Consider the following 25661-nt stretch of genomic DNA (forward strand, 5'->3'; position numbering starts at 1 on the left):
ATAGAGTGAGATTATAAACAGGAAAAATCATAATAGAGTGAGATTATAAACAGGAAAAATCATAATAGAGTGAGATTATAAACAGGAAAAATCATAATAGAGTTAGATTATAAACAGGAAAAATCATAATAGAGTGAGATTATAAACAGGAAAAATCATATTAAAGTGAGATTATAAACAGGAAAAATCATAATAAAGTGAGATTATAAATAGGAAAAATCATAATAGAGTGAGATTATAAATAGGAAAAATCATAATAGAGTGAGATTATAAATAGGAAAAATCATAATAAAGTGAGATTATAAACAGGAAAAATCATAATAGAGCGAGATTATAAACAGGTAAAATCATAATAAAGTGAGATTATAAACAGGAAAAATCATAATAAAGTGGGATTATAAACAGGAAAAATCATAATAAAGTGGGATTATAAACAGGAAAAATCATAATAAAGTGGGATTATAAACAGGAAAAATCATAATAGAGCGAGATTATAAACAGGAAAAATTATATTAAAGTGAGATTATAAACAGGAAAAATCATATTAAAGTGAGATTATCAACAGGAAAAATCATATTAAAGTGAGATTATAAACAGGAAAAATCATATTAAAGTGAGATTATCAACAGGAAAAATCATAATAGAGTGAGATTATAAACAGGAAAAATCATAATAGAGCGAGATTATAAACAGGAAAAATCATATTAAAGTGAGATTATAAACAGGAAAAATCATAAAGTGAGATTATAAACAGGAAAAATCATAATAGAGTGAGATTATAAACAGGAAAAATCATAAAGTGAGATTATAAACAGGAAAAATCATATTAAAGTGAGATTATAAACAGGAAAAATCATAAAAGAGTGAGATTATAAACAGGAGAAATAATAATAAAGTGAGATTATAAACAGGAAAAATCATATTAAAGTGAGATTATAAACAGGAAAAATCATATTAAAGTGAGATTATCAACAGGAAAAATCATAATAGAGTGAGATTATAAACAGGAAAAATCATAATAGAGCGAGATTATAAACAGGAAAAATCATAATAGAGTGAGATTATAAACAGGAAAAATAATAAAGTGAGATTATAAACAGGAAAAATCATAATAGAGTGAGATTATAAACAGGAAAAATCATAATAAAGTGAGATTATAAACAGGAAAAATTATATTAAGGTGAGATTATAAACAGGAAAAATCATAAAGTGAGATTATAAACAGGAAAAATCATAATAAAGTGAGATTATAAACAGGAAAAATCATAAAGTGAGATTATAAACAGGAAAAATCATAATAGAGTGAGATTATAAACAGGAGAAATAATAAAGTGAGATTATAAACAGGAAAAATAATAAAGTGAGATTATAAACAGGAAAAATCATAATAAAGTGAGATTATAAACAGGAAAAATCATAATAGAGTGAGATTATAAACAGGAAAAATCATAATAGAGTGAGATTATAAACAGGAAAAATCATAATAGAGTGAGATTATAAACAGGAAAAATCATAATAGAATGAGATTATAAACAGGAAAAATCATAATAAAGTGAGATTATCAACAGGAAAAATAATAATAGAGTGAGATTATAAACAGGAAAAATCATAATAGAGTGAGATTATAAACAGGAAAAATCATAATAGAGTGAGATTATAAACAGGAAAAATCATAATAGAGTGAGATTATAAACAGGAAAAATCATATTAAAGTGAGATTATAAACAGGAAAAATCATAAAGTGAGATGATAAACAGGAAAAATCATAATAGAGCGAGATTATAAACAGGAAAAATCATATTAAAGTGAGATTATAAACAGGAAAAATCATAAAGTGAGATTATAAACAGGAAAAATCATAATAGAGTGAGATTATAAACAGGAAAAATCATAATAGAGCGAGATTATAAACAGGAAAAATCATATTAAAGTGAGATTATAAACAGGAAAAATCATAAAGTGAGATTATAAACAGGAAAAATCATAATAGAGTGAGATTATAAACAGGAAAAATCATAAAGTGAGATTATAAACAGGAAAAATCATAATAAAGTGAGATTATAAACAGGAAAAATCAAACTATGATAAAGAAAATTATAATGAAGAAAATGAGATTATAAATGGGGAAAATAATGATAAGTAAAGTGAGGTTATTAGCAGGGAAAATCATAATAAATTAAGTGAGATTATAACCAGAGAATTAAAGAAAGTGAGGTTAAAATATTTGACTAAACTTTGTGGTTTGCTTTAGCTGATTTCATGTCGAGCAGGGGTAAAATGTTTAACAAACATTCTTTTATCAAGTTATTTTTATCTTTTTAGAGACGACAAGCAGCTATCTTAAAATTTTTCAAATTGCCAGAAAATGTGAATCCAAAGAAAGTAGATGAGGAAACTCGATATCGTGTCCGAGGTAAGAATTGTAGGATTAAGAACAAAAAGAATATTTCGGATACATGAACTTTCAAATTTGTTGTAGATATTTTTTGAGGATATGGAGGATTTGTTTTCGCATGTTTTCATTACTACAAGATTTATACAACAAGTCTCCAAGGTCAGGAGCAAGATTATTTTTATCATATAACCACGATTTTGTTTATCATATTACCACGATTATTTCTATCATATAACCACAATTTTGTTTATCATATTCAGTGAACTCACGAGTATCTGGCTTGTGATTTAGATGGGATTAACATTTTAAATGTAATGTTAATGTCTGTTTCATCTGTTGATATGGGAAATGTATTTAGGTAATATGAACATATAAGAAACTGGATTATCAAATTTGTACTGATTTGTAAACAAAGGAAAAATAGTGGTGATGGTGAAGTTATACTGGTTGATTCCCAATAGTCTGCCTAGCACTCTGTAAGAAATACCTGTTTGTTTGTTTTTTTGTATTTTTGTTTTTGTTTAGCGTCCTATTAACAGCCAGGGTCACTCTGTAAGAAATACCTATAGATTGATGTCTTTACTCTGTCACCACAACAACTTGATTGGTAGATCATCAAAATCAGATATTATGCTCGACATTTAAAAACTTAAGGTTAAAGATTCATTTTCAGTGATACTATAAATAACCATTGAACCTAAGTTCCTTTGGGTCAGTCCACCTCAAACTTATATAATTATAAATAACCATAGAACCTAAGTTCCTTTGGGTCAGTCCACCTCAAACTTATATAAATAACCATTGAACCTAAGTTCCCTTGGGTCAGTCCACCTCAAACTTATATAATTATAAATAACCATTGAACCTAAGTTCCTTTGGTTCAGTCCACCTCAAACTTATATAAAGAACCATTGAACCTAAGTTCCCTTGGGTCAGTCCACCTCTCCAAACTTATATAATTATAAATAACCATTGAACCTAAGTTCCTTTGGGTCAGTCCACCTCAAACTTATATAAATAACTGTCACCGGGGTGTGGAAATAATACCAGAGACACAGAGGTTGTTCGTTTGATGGTTTAATCAGGTCCTGAAACCTACAAAGACGAGACGAACATTTACTCACAAAGTCTTCCAAATCGAACACACTCACCCAGTCTCGAATGCGAGTTCCACACACCATTCACCATTACTACTATGTCAACTTACCAGGCTTCTATATGGCGACAAATTCAGCTCGGTCATCTCACGATGACTGATGCGAGTGCTTTGCGCTGCTTGACCGCTTGCGCCGACGTCCAGCAATGGAATGATAGCTATAGGTCGAGAGATAGAAAGCCAGAAGGGAAGTTACATAGACAGGTGTGGGAACGCAACGAGCGTGCAAAGCAAGTGCAGGTGTTAATTGCTGAGTTGCATTCATGCTGATGTCCATGTCACGTTGGACTGGTCCGGCTACTTTGTACACATACTTTACATTCCACAGGACAGGTACTTTGACAGGATCATATAAACAACATGTCACGTACACAGGGACTTGACGCACACATACACAATGCATACTTATGTATACATGGACAGGTATACAACGTACAATACGTATACTATGTTATATATATATATATGAATATGTATATAACACCTGGGTTACATAACCATTGAACCTAAGTTCCCTTGGGTCAGTCCACCTCAAACTTATATAATTATAAATAACCATTGAACCTAAGTTCCCTTGGGTCAGTCCACCTCAAACTTATAACAGTACAATGTTGAAGAGTGCTTGTTTTACTTATCAGATAGGTTAATTTTCAATGTTTTCTTTTTTTGCAGAATATGGGCGTCAAGGCAAGCACACATTTGTAGACTCAGTATTTGGAGGGAATCTGATCAGCACTGTTATCTGTGAGGAATGTTCCTATGTAAGTACAACATAAACCTCTTGTTTGGGAGTATATGATGCCATCGTACTGAGAAAGCCCATTTATCTTTGTCAGCAGAAATAAATATATGAAGAGATTTGGGGTAGCTAAAGGTGATTTAGTATCCATATTTTGACTAAGGGACGTAATCCCTATAACATATTTCTTATTGGTTCTAAATGACAGTGTGGATGTTTAAAATTTCCTTTGAATTCTATTTGATACTACTATTGTGTTTCGTTTCTCTGATGAATGGCTGATGTAAAATGTTTATTCTTCATCGTATACTGACATAGATATTAAAATGCTTATTTTTCAGCAAATGAATAGTTTTGATGTTTCCTTTATTCTTTTGTTAGGATAATTAAAGTTTAAAATGTCTTAATATTATGATTTCATTTTGCATTTCCAGAAGTTAAGTACTATTTTAACAGTTCCTAGAAACCTTATATACCTTGCTGTTTATTGTCAATTTGTTACAGATTTCACAGATCTTTGAGCCATTCCTGGACATTTCTCTGCCTATCACGGAAGAGAAGGTAAGGCCTATTGAACACCTTAGTTACAGGTGCTAATTACTCTGATAGCTAGATGTCTAAAATTATCCTTTTAATTCACCCATGGTTTATCATCCCATGATTATAGTGGATAAATAATTATAACTTATTGTTTCTGCCTCATAAACTTCTTTAAGATACTTGATATGAAAATTTTAGTTGGCAGCAAATAAAATGGTTTGTAACTTTATTATATTGTGTAGCAGAAGGGTAATTTGTAGGAGGTCTAAAGGTCTAAAGCTTCTGCCTGATGTTGCTCTATGAACATAAATTTATAATATTGTTATATTATCCCAGCCTCAAAGGCCCAACCAGGTGCCAGGTGGGAGGAAGAAGGAAGTAGTAGATACTGAGGTTCTGGAGGATTCCCCAGCCATAGGTGTCGATGGATTTGCCCTCAAGGGTGATAAAAACAATAAGCACATCAGCAAGAAGGAAAAACGTCAAGCCAAGAAAGATGCTAAGGTAGATACATCTCATTGTGTGGTGAAAATTGTGTAGGTCAGTGTGGCCCTATAAGGCTATGTACCTAAATGTGTTCAGATTTCAATAAAACATGGTAAGCTGATATGTATGAGAAGGATAAAAACTATGGGTCGTGATCAATCAAATTCATGCTCATTTTGTGAGTTATGTCCAGTAGATAGATTTTGAGGCCATAATCTGTACACAGATCAGATATGTTGCCTATTTTATGTTCCTGCCGTCATCATTCCCTGGTAATTTTCTGTGCACACAGGTAATTGTTCCACCCCTCTACTTTAGATTTAACCAATCTAAAGTGATGTGTATGAAATAGAAATATGACGGAATACATTTTGCAGTTGCTGTATTTCCTCATTACTTAATGTGTGTTTGTTGTAACAGAGACGGGCCAAAGTTTCCAAGAACCAAGTGTTACCGATGACAGATGGTAAGACTCCTTCTGTAGAGGAAGGCGATGGACCTGGAGAGGAGCCTGAAGCCACAGAGGCCCAACTCCAGAAAGATGGAGAAGGCCAGAAAGATACACAAGATGAGGAGGGAAATTCCAGTAATAGGGATGACCCCTCAGGTAAGAACATTGAGAGTAATATTGACGAATAGATGGTAAATTTTTTTTTAAAACAGAATGATTCCAATTCAGATAGGTGTACTTCAAAATGTCAGTTTGTTTTGCTCACCTTTTTTGTTGGAAATTGTGTAATTTGCTGATACCATCATAGATATAGTTAGAGGACCATGATAGTTGGTTATCGGCTACATTAACTTATGTGACGATCTGAGGTGTGTGGTTTGACACTCCCTATCCCATGTCAATTTTGTGTTTCTGTGGAAGCTGAGTAACAGGGGTTGGTCTTTGCTGTCGTCTTGTTTGTGTCAATACACTTAACCTTATTGTTCTCCGTATGTAGTCACCAACTACTGCAAGGATACACCCCCCCCCCCCCCCCCCCCCCCCCCCCATCCCTTTGAAAATGACTGATCAGGGATTGATAAACCCATCAAACAAACAAAAATAGATATAGTCAAACTATCAAACTAAGTGTTTAAGCTATTGCAATCTTGATATTACATGGTTGACTTCGTAATATATGACAGAAGCTGAACATATAGGTACACAGAATAATGTTAAGTTTAGGACTACTCAGTTTATAAGAATATTTTGTGTGTTTGTGATAGATGCTGATGTGGAGGACAATTTGGAGAGTGATGTGAACAGGTTTGCGAGTTTGTCCACATCTTTTGGAGAGAAACATGTAACTGAGGAGGAGCAGGGAGCTGTAGGTGGCGAGGAAGATAATGACACTTGCCCTTCAGGTTCTGTGGTAGAGTCAATCATGCAGGAATCAGGCGGAGCTGGAAATTTGTCTGAGTCTAGTGGTACATGTAAAGGATCCCAGGGAACTGAGAGTAGCACTGGGGCTGGCTCCATGAGTGGGAGTACAAGCACCATTAAACAAGGGCAAGATAGCCCTGAGGAGGGTCTAGACCAGAGCAGGGACGGACCTAGCAATGGTCACATGTGTAATGGGGAGGAGGGAGGACATTTCAAAGGGAGCAACGATCACAGATGTAAGGAGGAGGGCCCGAGTGATAGGACTGATGGTCGAAATGGGCTCTGTCATGTCGCAAACAGGGACATCAGTGGTGAGAGGGAAAACATCAGCGATGAGGGGGAGAGGAAACTTAGTGCTAGTCTATGTAATGGGGAGCTGGAAAATAGAACTTGTGGCAATTGTGATGTAGAGATGGTGAGGAAAAGTCTTTCAGATACGCATATTGTGAATGGACATATAAGTAGTTGTGGCATGCCACAGTGTTCAATGAATAAAGAAGAGACGGGTTTCTGTAATGGTATAGCCACTGATGCTTCCATACTTACTGATAAACTAGACAAGCTACATGATGAAGAGGGCACTAGAGACACATACAACACTACCTCGAGGAACATGTGCGATCACCACTCTATGCCAAAGTCACGCTCTGTTGAGTGTTTGGGTCCCACTGTGGAATGTGGGCGTAATTCACCGAAGCCTTTCCACTCTCCCAGCACGCTGGATAGTGTAAACAAGAAGGCATGTCCTGCTCAGTGTCGCCAGACCTCCAAGCATTCCAAACATAAGGAGGCCAAGGTCAAGTCAACCTTGACACTGGGACCAAGATACCAACCATCATCACGTGAATGTTCCATCATGTCCTGTCTACACCAGTTCACATCAGCAGAGCTACTCACTGGTAACAACAGATTTGGCTGTGCCCAATGTACAAGGATAAAAAGCAAACAGAACCCAAACAAAGGTCAGTAACTGTGAGCTTCCCACAGGGGAAAAGTAATGAGAGGACATCATCAATATTCTAATGAATAGAAATTTCTGGTATAATCATTTAATTTAACATCTGGTGTAGATATTAGTTATTAGTTTTGTCTTTTATATTTGAGATTCTGTTGTAAATTATATACAGAAAAGCTAGAATAAAACATCTTTTAGTGATTGTATGCACATCATGCATACATCATCCGCTCATTGTCATCGTCTGCACAATGGATGCGATTGGCATTGCACAACTGTGAGATTTAGTACAATCGGACAATCAGTAATGTGAAATGACAAAAATGTATGGCATTTAATATACAGGTAAATTCATTTAATATATACTGTTAACTTGTTACAGGATATATACAAACATGTAAACATACAGGTAAACACATCACCCTATATTTACAATTGTCAAGTAGTAATAACGACAGTACAGACAAGTAAATCGTAAAATTTTTGAGGCAATCTGCCCCTTTATCAAGACACAGGTAAATTACAAATGATCACATATATATAGACACCCTATATTCAAACTTTGATTGTATTCACACTTAATGTATATACTCAAGGAATATTAGGTATATGGTGAGTGTATTCACACTTAATGTATGTACTCCAGGGATATTAGGTATATGGTGAGTGTATTCACACTTAATGTATATACTCCAGGGATATTAGGTATATGGTGAGTGTATTCACACTTAATGTATATACTCCAGGGATATTAGGTATATGGATTCTCAATAAAGACATTTGACATTTCACACCTCCATGACGAGTGATGATGGACAGGAGCTGCAAGCTGCTGCTGAGATCAAGTTAACATTTATTGTCATTTTCCTAAATAGAATCCAAGATTCATAATCTCACATGATTCCATGTAGGATATGATAATTACAGAAGCTACCTATACATGTACCACATCTTATCAAAATTTGTCCTAACATTCAATTTATATCAACCATGATAGCTATTACACACACTTGGTTTTGATCACCCATCATACATCATAACATGCATGTACACATATACTCTATCGTGCAGACTATGTGCACACATCATATAACATTGTGTGATCCCACAACTGTATGTTTTACCGTATCACTTTTTATTATGGAGGCGTTTACGCCTGCCATATTACAATCACCTACGAGTTGTGACGTCACAATCTCTCACTTTCGTTTTCGTTATATTTCCTTTCACAGTTCATTTTGTAGTTTCTTTCGGTTCATATATGATGCAGTTGAACTATATATACATTTATGAAAACTATCAAGACTAGAAATAAAGTGCTATTACATGAAAAAAGGTATATTCAGTATAAATTTCTCTTCGGCGGAAGTTTGGAATTTGAGACCTCTGGTGGTAATTTCTGTAACTAGGGGTAATGATTCGCTTATAATTAGTTCCAAGTATGAGGCACGTCATTGTAGTCCGTCATTCAAAGTAGATATGCACAGAAATGTATTAACTATGCTGATAATGTTGTGAACATTTCAGGAACTATTTTGAATAAACAATAAGAATAATGTCTTGTAAATATCTACACCTGCATCGATTTTTGCAAATCTATATTGAAAATACTGTTTGAAGGGAGATAACTGCGAGATTCTGACGTTACCTTACAGAGGACACTTGTTTAACTACAAGAAATAATGATGACATAACAACCAAGCGCAAACAAATTCCCGATTTTCATATTACCCTCCAGGTTTTGGCTAACAACATTTCTTTTGTTTACAACTTGGTAGTTTTTTCACGAGATTTTATGAGATTTGGTCCGATATTTTGCGATCACGTGTTCCGTCTGTTTACGTGAGCGAGCACTTTGTCAAAATGGAGGCACGTGGACACGGGCTTCACACGAAGCATCAAAGTGTGATGTTTGTCGCTAGAAATTAATATCTATCAACATGAATTAAAGGCAAGTTGCTTACAAAGTTTAAATCTGTTTGTTGACCCACTGAAATAAGTGTTTGTTTATTTAGGACGAAACTGTTTACGATAAGTTGTTCAAGCCTGGCCAGACCACAAAATCACAATTGCGATTATAGTCCGAATTTTCTGACGATCTTGCTATATTAATACTATATGCAGACTTTAATCAGCTTTAAGGCGATATCAACACCAGAACCCTTCGGATTACTGCGATAACTGATCGAAGTCCCTGTGTTTCAAATCCATGAATCGATAGATCTACGTGCACGTGATGGCGTGATGGAATTCGATCGCTTATTTTTTAAAACTATTAAGAAAACTGGCACATATCTGTCGTGGTGGTCATTTGTGCTATACCTTCCCCGACAGAGACAATATACAGAATCTGGATTTTTGGGATAAGATTTACTGCAGTAGCTACTCGCACTCGGAATATATATGAAAATACTAAATTATTATTGAACCAGCTTGTCTTATTTATATATTATTCAGCTCACGATTCAACCTTTTCAAATGTTTTCATGTAATATATATATATATACATTTGTATGCACCAAGCTGTGAAATGTTTGTATTACATAGAATATTTAAACAATACAAAGTAATTGTAGATTAACAAAATGTATACCAATTGCATTTTAACCTATTAGTACAACTTTTTGTTGTTTTCATGTGTAACTTTTTGTTGTTTTCATGTAAAATGATAAATACATGTATATCTATTGGCAATCGATATCAAATCCATATAATATAAGACTTTCTCAAATATCAATATTCCTCATAACATTCAAAATAAATCTATATTTGCTTTTGAAATTTAATTAAAAATGTTTGATTTTCATGTCACGAACAAATCCCTTAAAATAATCATCAATCTCCTTATCGGTCTCCAGAAAGTGTGAAAATAAATGAAACTTTTTTGTCAATAATTCTATTTATTATGAATTCATGTATAACCATTTAGGTATTTTCCAATGTTGACCTTTAAAACTATATATATATATACAAGCAACAATCTGTGGGATGTCAAATATGGAAGGCTGTTTCAGGATAAATTGCCAAAAATGCTTATAAGTACTGTTTCTTATCACTGATCACATATATTAGGGTTTTTGACTATTATGTGTTATTGCTACTTAAAGGGAATTTTTTCGGCTTAAGTGATAATGTATTTCTTTGTACTTATGTGCAACAGACATCGCGAGAGTTTAATTCTCATACATATAATATTGACTCCTACAAAAAGAAGTTGAGTGATCATGAGTGGTTGACCTACGAGAGGCATTTTCTCAAATCTCATATTGACATTACTGATTGCTCATGATCATATTTCATCCGGCCTAGTGAACTCTAGAAAAAACATCTTAATTGATGAAAGTAGCTAACTCCTTTAATGTATGTGTAAAAATTAAGTATATATATATATATCGTACAAAACATCAAACTTCTAATATGGTAATTATATAAGTATATACATTTAGGCTGACTGCCTGATAATATAATACAATTTGTTCAGAGTTTACAATCCTTTGACATTCAGCTCTTAATATACACCATTATAATTTGATCTGTCGTCATGCGTCGGTCTTCTTCTTAAGACCAAGATATCGCAGAATGGTGTACAAAAGGTTCTTAAGCTGTTTTATCAAAATTGTTAATTTCATGGCCCCCTATGTGTCGCATTCTCCCTGGGTAGAGGACATTTTACTATAGTTTATATAGGAAACTCATCACACATATTTTAGCATAATTTGTTTCATTTTCATTGGAAATTGGTTAGCACGTGGTTAGGGCAAACTTTTCTCAATGACATATTGTCAGAGAATGTCAAGGCCAACGACTTGTTATGGGTTCGAATGTCAAAAATAAAAATCTCAAATTGATTATTTTTTTCATTTCATATGAAAGAACATAGTCCACTGAAACAGAATGTGCATATTTTATTGTCATCAGATAAAAAATATAGCAGAAAGATATGGCACTTGGAAAAGAATCATAAAGCTATTTTCTCCAGCCAAAATTAAAAAATAATCCAAAATTGCAGGATAAAGGTTTCTGCTCTTTTATCTATATACACATATACATGAAGGCTTGATGTTTGGCGCATCGATAACGTATGGCTGGCTACAAATGTTATATTTATATTTGACCTTGACCTTCATTCAAGGTCACGGAGGTCAAATGATGAAACAAATTCAAATTTCTTTCAAAATTATTAATTTGGGTCACATTTTAAAGAATCAACCGTTTTAAAGGTGTGTGCAATGTATCAAGGTCAAATAATGAAAATGACGCAGATATGGCACTTTTAAAAAGAAATTCCTACCTAAATTAAAAAATGACCCAAAACTGCATGCACATACACATGAAGGCTGGATATTTGGCAAACAGATACATGTAACATGTGTGACTGGCTACAAATATTGAGTTTATCTCTGACCTTGACCTTCATTCACATTTTAAAGAACCGGCTCTTATGAAGGTGTGTGCGAAGTTTCAAGGGCAAATTATTAAAAATGATGCAGCCATGCCCTTTAAAGAATGTTTTCTTGCCAAAATTAAAAATTATCAATAAATTGCAATTCAATTGTTGGCTCAAAAGGGGTCAATTTGGCTTAATTGACATGTGTGCGAAGTTTCAAGGGCAAATTATTAAAAAGGATGCAGACATGCCCTTTAAAGAATGTTTTCTTGCCAAAATTAAAAATTATCAATAAATTGCAATTCAATTGTTGGCTCAAAAGGGGTCAATTTGGCTTAATTGACATGTGTGCGAAGTTTCAAGGGCAAATTATTAAAAATGGTGCAGGCATGCCCTTTAAAGAATGTTTTCTTGCCAAAATTAAAAATTATCAATAAATTGCAATTCAATTGTTGGCTCAAAAGGGGTCAATTTGGCTTAATTGACATGTGTGCGAAGTTTCAAGGGCAAATTATTAAAAATGGTGCAGGCATGCCCTTTAAAGAATGTTTTCTTGCCAAAATTAAAAATTATCAATAAATTGCAATTCAATTGTTGGCTCAAAAGGGGTCAATTTGGCTTAATTGACATAAACAGCTTTTTCTCTGAAACTAAGCAATCGATATAGCTCATACTTGACTGGTAGCATCCTTTTGGGTAGGGATTCAAAATTGTAAAAATGGTGGGGTTGACCCCAAGGGGTGCAGGGTCAAAAGGGGTCAATTGGTTTCTCTGAAACTAAGTTATGGATATAACTCACATTGGTGTGGTAGCAATCCCTATGGGGTTGTACCCAAAGTCAATTTCATTTCATGGATTAATTGCACAATTTGGTATAAAACCTACATTTGTATGGTAGCATGGTTATGGGGTGGGTATTCAAAATTGTACGAATGTTGGGGTTAACCTCCGGGGGCTGAAGGATGGGACCAAAAGAGGTCAATTTCGCTAAATTGACATTTTTAGAATAACAATAAACCAATGTACATGTACCCATATAAAATGCTTATGATATATATTGACATACCAATACCAGCGACAAATAAACTTAAGCATCATTCTTGTTCATATCTCATAAAACCAGGTGAGCGATACAGGCCCTCTTGGCCTGTTGTTTTATCTGTGAAACCATTAAGATCCCAACTCCACAATGGCTGGACACCAAGAGATGAACACAATCCTGATGTAAAAATAGGCCCAGGGTTCTTTCCCCACCCCAAGGGACTTATACAATCATATTGAATTGATATCAAATATGAAAGTTTTCTTCAATATTTTGCATGTAAAACGCTGTATATTTATATACAGTACCTATAGCTACTAGGCTATTATCTACATCTTGGTGGTAAATTAAAAAGCAACAAATTACAAATCACAGTTTATTGTTAATATTGACATTGGATCTATTAAAATAGATGGAATTGATATCTAATTTTGAAATAATTGTCCTTAAAAATGAGAATTGTTGAAAAAAAAGTGTAATAATTTTTAAAAGCCGTCAATCTAACTTTGATATTATTCTAAGATCAAAATAGAAAGGAATAAACAATTTTGTTTACAAGATATTGAAAGACATTGCACACTTTCAACAAAAAAAGTAGCAGACACTCCCTGTATTTTCAATACATATCGTGTATTGTTATAACTTATCGAAATGCGTATCATATTGTTTCGACCTTTCTAATACCCAGGCCTATAAAATATAAGTTTGTTTTAAATACATTAATGCAAATTTTGAACTACTTAAGTATAAAAGATGGTTTAAAGTATGAATGTTAATAACATGTACCTAAGTAGAAGTTGATTTGAAAAAACATAAAATGTTTGACTTCTTAAGTAAAGGTTTGATTGAAATAAGAAATGTTTAACTACTTTTAGAAGTAGGTTTGAAACTTTAAGATGGTTAAAACCATTATGTACATCGGAACAGTCTAAACCATTACATTCATCAGGACTGTGAAAACCATTATGTCCGGTTGGTTTGACACACTTAAGTGGAAATGTTTAGTCATGTTGATATTATTTTGTATTCTTGCTTTATTTCAAATATCTCCTTTTACATCTGACTAACGCCTCCTACAGTACTTTCAGTACTTTGATATAATTTGTTTTTTAAACAGAGAAGAAAGAAAAACAGTACTCCATTGCCTCAAAGCAGTACCTGATATTTACACCTCCCCCGATTCTTACACTGCATCTAAAAAGGTTTGAACAGGTGAGTAGTTAATGAGACTCTGCTTTAACAAAACTATAAAATCCTCCATCATAGTGTACATCACCTGTATGTTTATCTTTTAGATTTAGAGAAATGAAGTTTGTCATTGCTATTTTTTGAAAATTACTGGAGGGATATACCTCAAACTTGATGAAATTATACATCAATCTAATCATGAGTTGTGTTTCTCTCAGGTTGGCTACAGTTCCAGGAAAGTAAACCGTCATGTAGACTTTCCTTTTGTGTTGGACTTCGCACCCTACTGTAGTTCTCTATGCCAGGTATGTTGATAAGAAATTTACAATGAATATATAATAATCTATTTTCAATAAGTATATGATAACTTATCAATTTTGAATAACTGTACGATAACTTATCAACTTCCAATAACTATACAATAACTTATCTATTTACAATAAATATACGATAACTTATCTGTTTACAATAAATATACGAAAACTTTCTTCTTTTTTGAAGTTCAATGGTTTCTTTCTTTCTTTCTTTTTTATTGTTATCTCTTTAATTGTAATTCAGAAAGTACTTGTTTCGGTGATACACTCTATTTCTCTCTCTCACTTGATAACTTTAATATCTACTTCCAATAATTACAATAACTTATCAACTTCCAATTACTATACAATATTATTATTTTATTTTATCCTACTTATGAAAACAATCTAGATAGTTATTCTGTCTCTTTGTTTTAAATAACTCAAATTTTAATGTATAGAAAGGTTAATGATAATAAATTTGGCTGAATCTGTTGAAGTTATTTGTAGGAGTTGCCCCCCCTGGCACACTACTACAGTTTAGAGATCTATAGGTTGTATGTCAAGGGTTGCAACTCTTCTGACCAGTTTTTTCTTTACAGGGTATCAAGCCAGGACAACAGAAAATCCTCTACGCATTGTACGGTGTGGTAGAACACAGTGGCCGTCTCAATGCTGGCCACTACACTGCCTATGTTAAGGTACGCCCTAATGTTGGCCTCACTAACACCTTCATGCCGTCAGGCTTCCCAAGTCGGCGTGAATACATCCAACGCTACATTGATAACCTAGCCAATAGTGTGTCCCTGGATCGTGAGGAGTCTATTGATGTCCTGGAAGAGAAACTTGTACCCCCAGGGCGTTGGTACCACATAAGTGACAGTCGTGTTACAGAGGCTACCGAGTCCACTGTACAGAGAGCCCAGGCCTACCTTCTGTTTTACGAACGTATATACTAGGCACATTAGCACTGTAGGTTTCAGAATGATACAACACTCATTACTTCAATGATTAATTAGACTCTCGGGTGACTATTGTTTATCATTCCCTGATCAAACAATTGTTTAAATTTTTAAGGAATTTGATTATATACCTAGTGTATTGTATTATCTATTTTACTTTCTCTTATTTACTGAGTGCTTGTTGTGAACTGGCTTTCTCTCAGAACTGATGTCATTGTGATATTTCATGTAGGCTAGTATTTACTACAAAGTAATCATGATTCACACTAGTCCCTCGGTATTTATGTCAGCATACCTGTCAATTTGGTATTTATGTCAGCATACCTGTCGATTTATGCTGTTTGATCTAATTGATCATGCCCATATTATTGCTGGTCCAAGAAATTTGATTGTCTAGGTTTTCTTCCAGTTTGACAAATTTACGAGTTTGTTAAAGGTATGAATTTTTTAGATATAATATCAATTATCATATTAAAAGATCATAGTGAATTTTTAATAATCATATTAAAAGATCGCAGTGAGTTTTTGATTGAAATTTGTTCTACAAACACATCATCATCATGTCTTCCTGTATTATACAGCATTCCTCACATGTCAGAGTGAGTTATAAGGAGTGTAAATGGTGTAAGTAAGACACTTGTCGGAGTGAGTTATAGAGAGGGTAAATGGTGTAAGTAAGACACATGTCAGAGTGAGTTATAGAGAGTGTCAATCGTGTAAGTAAGACACATGTCAGAGTGAGTTATAGAGAGGGTAAATGGTGTAAGTAAGACACATGTCAGAGTGAGTTATAGGGAGTGTAAATGGTGTAAGTAAGACACTTGTCAGAGTGAGTTATAGAGAGTGTAAATGGTGTAAGTAAGACACATGTCAGAGTGAGTTATAGGGAGTGTAAATGGTGTAAGTAAGACACATGTCAGAGTGAGTTATAGGGAGTGTAAATGGTGTAAGTAAGACACATGTCAGAGTGAGTTATAGAGAGTGTAAATGGTGTAAGTAAGACACATGTCAGAGTGAGTTATAGGGAGTGTAAATGGTGTAAGTAAGACACATGTCAGAGTGAGTTATAGGGAGTGTAAATGGTGTAAGTAAGACACATGTCAGAGTGAGTTATAGGGAGTGTAAATGGTGTAAGTAAGACACATGTCAGAGTGAGTTATAGGGAGTGTAAATGGTGTAAGTAAGACACATGTCAGAGTGAGTTATAAGGAGTGTAAATGGTGTAAGTAAGACACATGTCAGTCAGTTATAGAGAGGGTAAATGGTGTAAGTAAGACACATGTCAGAGTGAGTTATAGGGAGTGTAAATGGTGTAAGTAAGACACATGTCAGTCAGTTATAGAGAGGGTAAATGGTGTAAGTAAGACACATGTCAGAGTGAGTTATAAGGAGTGTAAATGGTGTAAGTAAGACACATGTCAGAGTGAGTTATAGAGAGTGTAAATGGTGTAAGTAAGACACATGTCAGAGTGAGTTATAGGGAGTGTAAATGGTGTAAGTAAGACACATGTCAGTCAGTTATAGAGAGGGTAAATGGTGTAAGTAAGACACATGTCAGAGTGAGTTATAGGGAGTGTAAATGGTGTAAGTAAGACACATGTCAGAGTGAGTTATAGGGAGTGTAAATGGTGTAAGTAAGACACATGTCAGAGTGAGTTATAGGGAGTGTAAATGGTGTAAGTAAGACACATGTCAGAGTGAGTTATAGGGAGTGTAAATGGTGTAAGTAAGACACATGTCAGAGTGAGTTATAGGGAGTGTAAATGGTGTAAGTAAGACACATGTCAGAGTGAGTTATAGGGAGTGTAAATGGTGTAAGTAAGACACATGTCAGAGTATGTTATAAGGAGTGTAAATGGTGTAAGTAAGGCACATGTCAGAGTGAGTTATAGGGAGTGTAAATGTTGTAAGTAAGACACATGCCAGAGTATGTTATAAGGAGTGTAAATGGTGTAAGTAAGACACATGTCAGAGTGAGTTATAGGGAGTGTAAATGGTGTAAGTAAGACACATGCCAGAGTATGTTATAGAGAGTGTAAATGGTGTTAGTAAGACACATGTCAGTCAGTTATAGGGAGTGTAAATGGTGTTAGTAAGACACATGTCAGAGTGAGTTATAGGGAGTGTAAATGGTGTAAGTAAGACACATGTCAGAGTGAGTTATAGGGAGTGTAAATGGTGTAAGTAAGACACATGTCAGAGTGAGTTATAGAGAGGGTAAATGGTGTAAGTAAGACACATGCCAGAGTATGTTATAAGGAGTGTAAATGGTGTAAGTAAGACACATGTCAGAGTGAGTTATAGGGAGTGTAAATGGTGTAAGTAAGACACTTGTCAGAGTGAGTTATAGGGAGTGTAAATGGTGTAAGTAAGACACATGTCAGAGTGAGTTATAGGGAGTGTAAATGGTGTTAGTAAGACACATTTCAGAGTGAGTTATAAGGAGTGTAAATGGTGTAAGTAAGACACATGTCAGAGTGAGTTATAGGGAATGTAAATGGTGTAAGACACATGTCAGAGTGAGTTATAGGGAGTGTAAATGGTGTAAGTAAGACACATGTCAGAGTGAGTTATAAGGAGTGTAAATGTTGTAAGTAAGACACATGTCAGAGTGAGTTATAGGGAGTGTAAATGGTGTAAGTAAGACACATGTCAGTCAGTTATAGGGAGTGTAAATGGTGTTAGTAAGACACATGTCAGAGTGAGTTATAGGGAATGTAAATGGGGTAAGTAAGACACATGTCAGAGTGGGGTATAGAGAGTGTAAATGGTGTAAGTAAGACACATGTCAGTCAGTTATAGGGAGTGTAAATGGTGTTAGTAAGACACATGTCAGAGTGAGTTATAGGGAGTGTAAATGGTGTAAGTAAGACACATGTCAATCAGTTATAGGGAGTGTAAATGGTGTAAGTAAGACACATGTCAGAGTGAGTTATAGAGAGTGTAAATGGTGTAAGACACATGTCAGAGTGAGTTATAGAGAGTGTAAATGGTGTTAGTAAGACACATGTCAGAGTGAGTTATAGAGAGTGTAAATGGTGTTAGTAAGACACATGTCAGAGTGAGTTATAGGGAGTGTAAATGGTGTTAGTAAGACACATGTCAGAGTGAGTTATAGGGAGTGTAAATGGTGTAAGTAAGACACATGTCAGAGTATGTTATAAGGAGTGTAAATGGTGTAAGTAAGACACATGTCAGAGTGAGTTATAGGGAGTGTAAATGGTGTAAGTAAGACACATGTCAGAGTGAGTTATAGGGAGTGTAAATGGTGTTAGTAAGACACATGTCAGAGTGAGTTATAGAGAGTGTAAATGGTGTTAGTAAGACACATGTCAGAGTGAGTTATAGGGAGTGTAAATGGTGTTAGTAAGACACATGTCGGAGTGAGTTATAAGGAGTGTAAATGGTGTAAGTAAGGCACATGTCAGAGTGAGTTATAAGGAGTGTAAATGGTGTAAGTAAGACACTTGTCAGAGTGAGTTATAAGGAGTGTAAATGGTGTTAGTAAGACACATGTCAGAGTGAGTTATAGTGAGTGGAACAGCCACCTTTAGCTATCATAGCTGACTTTACAAGAGGACAAATTTATTCGGATCTGTTGGGGGAATCAATTTGTCACTTATTTCTGCGATAAATCATGGTGTGTTCATGATGGGACCGGAAATTATTTTTCCCTTAAAAACATAACAACAAAATATCGCCTTCTGCAAAGTATTTGTTTGTAATTTAGAAATATGATTCACACTTTTATATGTTTGAAGAAATCTGTTTAAGATAAATAGATTAAAGAAAAAGTTCAAATCATAGACTAAGTCCTGCTTTATCATTGAGTATTCAGAACTGTGGAGGGAAGGTAACTCATACAAACTCCAGTTGATACAACAATGTAAGTCACCTCTTCGGTTGATTTGCCCTCATCTGTCACAAACTGTTTTTAGTCTCAGATTTTCCAGGTGGCAATTGATACGGGAAATCTCTGATTATTTCTAAATTTGATACTTTAAATGAAGGAAATGAAGGTAGAATACTTCTGATTGGTTCTGGCATCATTTCCAAGAATTAGGCCTGCTAAAATGGCCATGGTGGTTGAGCTAGTTGATTATGAGGTGAAACCTGGCTTGTTTCTGCAACAGAGATTCTGATAGCAATAAAGAGGTTGTATGGTTTAAATCAGTGAAATGCTTGTACAATGTATATAACCTGGACGCGTGCTTCAACATATTACTGGAACAGATAAGGCAGGCTCATTCATCAGTAACAAATTAAGATGAATTTCTTCTAACGAAAGTTTTCAAAGAAAAAATGTCTAATCATGATACAGATCAATTAATATATGGGGGAAAAGCTCAGTGAATTGAGGGCACTATAAAAACATAGGATCCAAAATATACAATATATATCAGGTGTTTGTAATATTGGTATACATATATGCAAAATTGTGACCCTCACTGAAGCAATATATGTTGCTACAGTACTTTATTTGGTATGTTTCCAGGGATTTGTTAATGTACATTGTGACATAAACACAAAGATCTTGTGGCATAATTTGTCTATGTAAGTAATATGAATAGACAAGTATTTTGTATTTGGTAATTTTGATAACAAAAAACAGAATGCATTGATTAGCTTTTGGTTGATATCATTCATTTAATATTTAAAAAAGCTATGAATATCCTTGTAATGTTCTAAAGTAACCATTTCAGCTCATTATATCTCAGCCATGAAATGCCAGAACTTTACAAATACATGGAAAAATGTTTTAAATTTCTTGCAGTGTTTTGAACTTGAAATGAATTTAATTCTTTCATACAACAAGACATTTCCTCAGTAGATTTGAGTGAAATGTTTTTTGAATCATTTCATGATAAAACAGTGTCCGTACCTTTTGTGACATTACAGCCTGATACTTCAATGTATTACAACTTATCGGCTCAGTTCTAGTTTTATGCAATATATAATTTTAATTTGTCACATACCGCTGTCACATTTTTTTATTAAGTTTACTATGTTGTTTTTGTAATACTAAATTTTATGTTTAACCATTTCAGAGAAATGATATTGTTGATATTAATGAGATTTAGTTATGATTGTGGTCAGTGCCATTACTAGATAGGAGAGTATCCGCTGGTCTGGTTAAATTGTTTTAATAATGATAATTCAATTTGGCTTACTACATATCTAGATCTTTACATGTTTTATAAAACAATGGTGATGTACGTAGGTGTAAAACAATAGTGATGTACGTAGGTGGAAAACAATAGTGATGTACGTAGGTGGAAAACAATAGTGATGTATGTAGGTGTAAAACAATAGTGATGTACGGTGTGGTATGTAATGATAGAACACCATACCTATAAAATATATAATTGATTGAATGCTGGGGTGAGGTTTTGGGTTGGTTTCTGATACAAATTAGGCCAACTAGATATGTACCATCACGATAGTGACTGCCACACCAGCCAGCCTGCTCCTGTGTAAACAGGTCTGTGACTCTAAATCAAATGCCTACTGTTGCGTTAATGTATGTTTAATTCATGGGCTGACTAGACTGGACTAGTCAGGTACTGTGGCACAGGTTGGTGCTTGATCTTTAATCCCTCTTCCTCAATTTTTATCAATGTTGGATTTTTAATGGCAAATTAAACAAAGAATAGTTTGGAAAAAAATATATGTTTGTTTTCCTTCTCAGTAATCCTTGTTTCCTTTCGCAGTCTATCTGAATACCTTACACTCTTGTTTGGTATATAATGTTTCGCTTCAAAGCTCTTACCAGAGAACATTTCAACCTTTCGATAATCTTTCTCCGTAACTTTGTATAGGACATTGCCAATTTATACTGAAATGGAGTTTTCTTTTGGAGTAATTTTCCTGTTAGTATCAATAAGTGATTTGCAGAAAACACTCAGTTTATGATTGTAAGTTTATGATTGTCAGTTAAAGATTGTCCAGTATTAAGCTAAAGTTTTGACATGTGTCATTTGTTAATTGTGATAAAAATTGACTATTTTTCCAGTGCTGTTTACAATGTGATATTTATTGTTTAGAATTGATATGTCAACTTACAATTCTTATTGTCTTAAACTGGTGGCTATCACTTACCAGTCACCTTGCAAATATGTCTCCCAACATGTGCAGTGTATTCCGACAGAATATGTGTAACACATTCTAGTAGATGATTTTGGGAGTAAGTAGATAAAAAATATTAATGTTGATTGTTGTTAAGACATTTTCATATTTCAATATTCATATACTTGTTATAAGACATATACACAATAGGAATCTTATAATAAAACAAATTGATGAAAATATGATATTGTCTATTTCTCATTATTGTAAAGGTTGTTTTCAATGTTTTCTATTTTCTATGACAATATAAAACCAATTTTAAAATGTAAAATTGATCTAAAAATTATTATTGTTCCACAATTTCTTAGAAAAAAATGATCCTTTTCCCTTTAGATGTTATATTACACCTTGAAAATGTTAACAATGGAACATCTGCAATATTGGCGCTGTAAAAATGATAACATTGGAACAACTTTTACGGTGTCTGTAATACTTAACACGAACCCCACACTGTACAGGACAACTTACCATCAACCCCATAATGTACAGGACAACTTACCATGAACCCCACACTGTACAGGACAACTTACCATGAACCCCACAATGTACAGGACAACTTACCATGAACCCCACAATGTACAGGACAACTTACCATGAACCCCACACTGTACAGGACAACTTACCATGAACCCCACAATGTACAGGACAACTTACCATGAACCCCACAATGTACAGTACAACTTACTATGAACCCCACAATGTACAGGACAACTTACTATGAACCCCACAATGTACAGGACAACTTACCATGAACCCCACAATGTACAGGACAACTTACCATTAACCCCACAATGTATAGGACAACTTACCATGAACCCCACAATGTACAGGACAACTTACCATGAACCCCACAATGTACAGGACAACTTACCATGAACCCCACAATGTACATGACAACTTACCATGAACCCCACAATGTACAGGACAACTTACCATGAACCCCACAATGTACAGGACAACTTACCATGAACCCCACAATGGAACTTCACAATGTACAGGACAACTTACCATGAACCCCACAATGTACAGGATAACTTACCATGAACCCCACAATGTACATGACAACTTACCATGAACCCCACAATGTACAGGACAACTTACCATCAACCCCACAATGTACAGGACAACTTACCATGAACCCCACAATGGAACTTCACAATGTACAGGACAACTTACCATGAACCCCACAATGTACAGGACAACTTACCATGAACCCCACAATGTACAGGACAACTTACCATGAACCCAACAATGTACAGGACAACTTACCATGAACCCCACACTGTACAGGACAACTTACCATGAACCCAACAATGTACAGGACAACTTACCATGAACCCCACAATGTACAGGACAACTTACCATGAACCCCACACTGTACAGGACAACTTACCATGAACCCCACAATGTACAGGACAACTTACCATGAACCCCACAATGTACAGTACAACTTACTATGAACCCCACAATGTACAGGACAACTTACTATGAACCCCACAATGTACATGACAACTTACCATGAACCCCACACTGTACAGGACAACTTACCATGAACCCCACAATGTACAGGACAACTTACCATGAACCCCACAATGTACATGACAACTTACCATGAACCCCACACTGTACAGGACAACTTACCATGAACCCCACAATGTACAGGACAACTTACCATGAACCCCACAATGTACAGGACAACTTACCATGAACCCAACAATGTACAGGAAAACTTACCATGAACCCCACAATGTACATGACAACTTACCATGAACCCCACAATGTATAGGACAACTTACCATGAACCCCACAATATACATGACAACTTACCATGAACCCCACAATGTATAGGACAACTTACCATGAACCCCACAATATACAGGACAACTTACCATGAACCCCACAATGGAACTTCACAATGTACAGGACAACTTACCATGAACCCCACAATGTACAGGATAACTTACCATGAACCCCACAATGTACAGGACAACTTACCATGAACCCCACAATGTACAGGACAACTTACCATGAACCCAACAATGTACAGGACAACTTACCATGAACCCCACACTGTACAGGACAACTTACCATGAACCCCACAATGTACAGGACAACTTACCATGAACCCCACAATGTACAGGACAACTTACCATGAACCCCACACTGTACAGGACAACTTACCATGAACCCCACAATGTACAGGACAACTTACCATGAACCCCACAATGTACAGTACAACTTACTATGAACCCCACAATGTACAGGACAACTTACTATGAACCCCACAATGTACAGGACAACTTACCATGAACCCCACAATGTACAGGACAACTTACCATTAACCCCACAATGTATAGGACAACTTACCATGAACCCCACAATGTACAGGACAACTTACCATGAACCCCACAATGTACAGGACAACTTACCATGAACCCCACAATGTACATGACAACTTACCATGAACCCCACAATGTACAGGACAACTTACCATGAACCCCACAATGTACAGGACAACTTACCATGAACCCCACAATGGAACTTCACAATGTACAGGACAACTTACCATGAACCCCACAATGTACAGGATAACTTACCATGAACCCCACAATGTACATGACAACTTACCATGAACCCCACAATGTACAGGACAACTTACCATGAACCCCACAATGTACAGGACAACTTACCATGAACCCCACAATGGAACTTCACAATGTACAGGACAACTTACCATGAACCCCACAATGTACAGGACAACTTACCATGAACCCCACAATGTACAGGACAACTTACCATGAACCCAACAATGTACAGGACAACTTACCATGAACCCCACACTGTACAGGACAACTTACCATGAACCCAACAATGTACAGGACAACTTACCATGAACCCCACAATGTACAGGACAACTTACCATGAACCCCACACTGTACAGGACAACTTACCATGAACCCCACAATGTACAGGACAACTTACCATGAACCCCACAATGTACAGTACAACTTACTATGAACCCCACAATGTACAGGACAACTTACTATGAACCCCACAATGTACATGACAACTTACCATGAACCCCACACTGTACAGGACAACTTACCATGAACCCCACAATGTACAGGACAACTTACCATGAACCCCACAATGTACATGACAACTTACCATGAACCCCACACTGTACAGGACAACTTACCATGAACCCCACAATGTACAGGACAACTTACCATGAACCCCACAATGTACAGGACAACTTACCATGAACCCCACAATATACATGACAACTTACCATGAACCCCACAATGTATAGGACAACTTACCATGAACCCCACAATATACAGGACAACTTACCATGAACCCCACAATGGAACTTCACAATGTACAGGACAACTTACCATGAACCCCACAATGTACAGGATAACTTACCATGAACCCCACAATGTACAGGACAACTTACCATGAACCCCACAATGTACAGGACAACTTACCATGAACCCAACAATGTACAGGACAACTTACCATGAACCCCACACTGTACAGGACAACTTACCATGAACCCCACAATGTACAGGACAACTTACCATGAACCCCACAATGTACAGGACAACTTACCATGAACCCCACACTGTACAGGACAACTTACCATGAACCCCACAATGTACAGGACAACTTACCATGAACCCCACAATGTACAGTACAACTTACTATGAACCCCACAATGTACAGGACAACTTACTATGAACCCCACAATGTACAGGACAACTTACCATGAACCCCACAATGTACAGGACAACTTACCATTAACCCCACAATGTATAGGACAACTTACCATGAACCCCACAATGTACAGGACAACTTACCATGAACCCCACAATGTACAGGACAACTTACCATGAACCCCACAATGTACATGACAACTTACCATGAACCCCACAATGTACAGGACAACTTACCATGAACCCCACAATGTACAGGACAACTTACCATGAACCCCACAATGGAACTTCACAATGTACA

At 35.4% G+C, this 25661-nt stretch overlaps 1 protein-coding gene across 1 annotated transcript in view; it reads left to right on the forward strand.

Moving 5' to 3' along the window:
* LOC117328182 (ubiquitin carboxyl-terminal hydrolase 45-like) overlaps positions 1-21824 on the forward strand; it is a 36196-nt gene extending 14372 nt beyond the window's left edge. The window contains exons 11-19 of the mRNA XM_033885596.1: positions 2323-2413; positions 4224-4312; positions 4795-4851; positions 5167-5334; positions 5737-5923; positions 6532-7650; positions 14190-14284; positions 14479-14565; positions 15156-21824. Coding sequence (XP_033741487.1) covers positions 2323-2413; positions 4224-4312; positions 4795-4851; positions 5167-5334; positions 5737-5923; positions 6532-7650; positions 14190-14284; positions 14479-14565; positions 15156-15512 — 2250 coding nt within the window. The 3' untranslated portion in view covers positions 15513-21824. The remainder of the gene's footprint in view (positions 1-2322; positions 2414-4223; positions 4313-4794; positions 4852-5166; positions 5335-5736; positions 5924-6531; positions 7651-14189; positions 14285-14478; positions 14566-15155) is intronic.
* The last annotated feature ends 3837 nt before the right edge of the window (positions 21825-25661 follow it).

The sequence above is a fragment of the Pecten maximus genome, chromosome 5 (genome assembly GCF_902652985.1).
Source record: "Pecten maximus chromosome 5, xPecMax1.1, whole genome shotgun sequence".
NCBI classification, from domain to species: domain Eukaryota; kingdom Metazoa; phylum Mollusca; class Bivalvia; order Pectinida; family Pectinidae; genus Pecten; species Pecten maximus.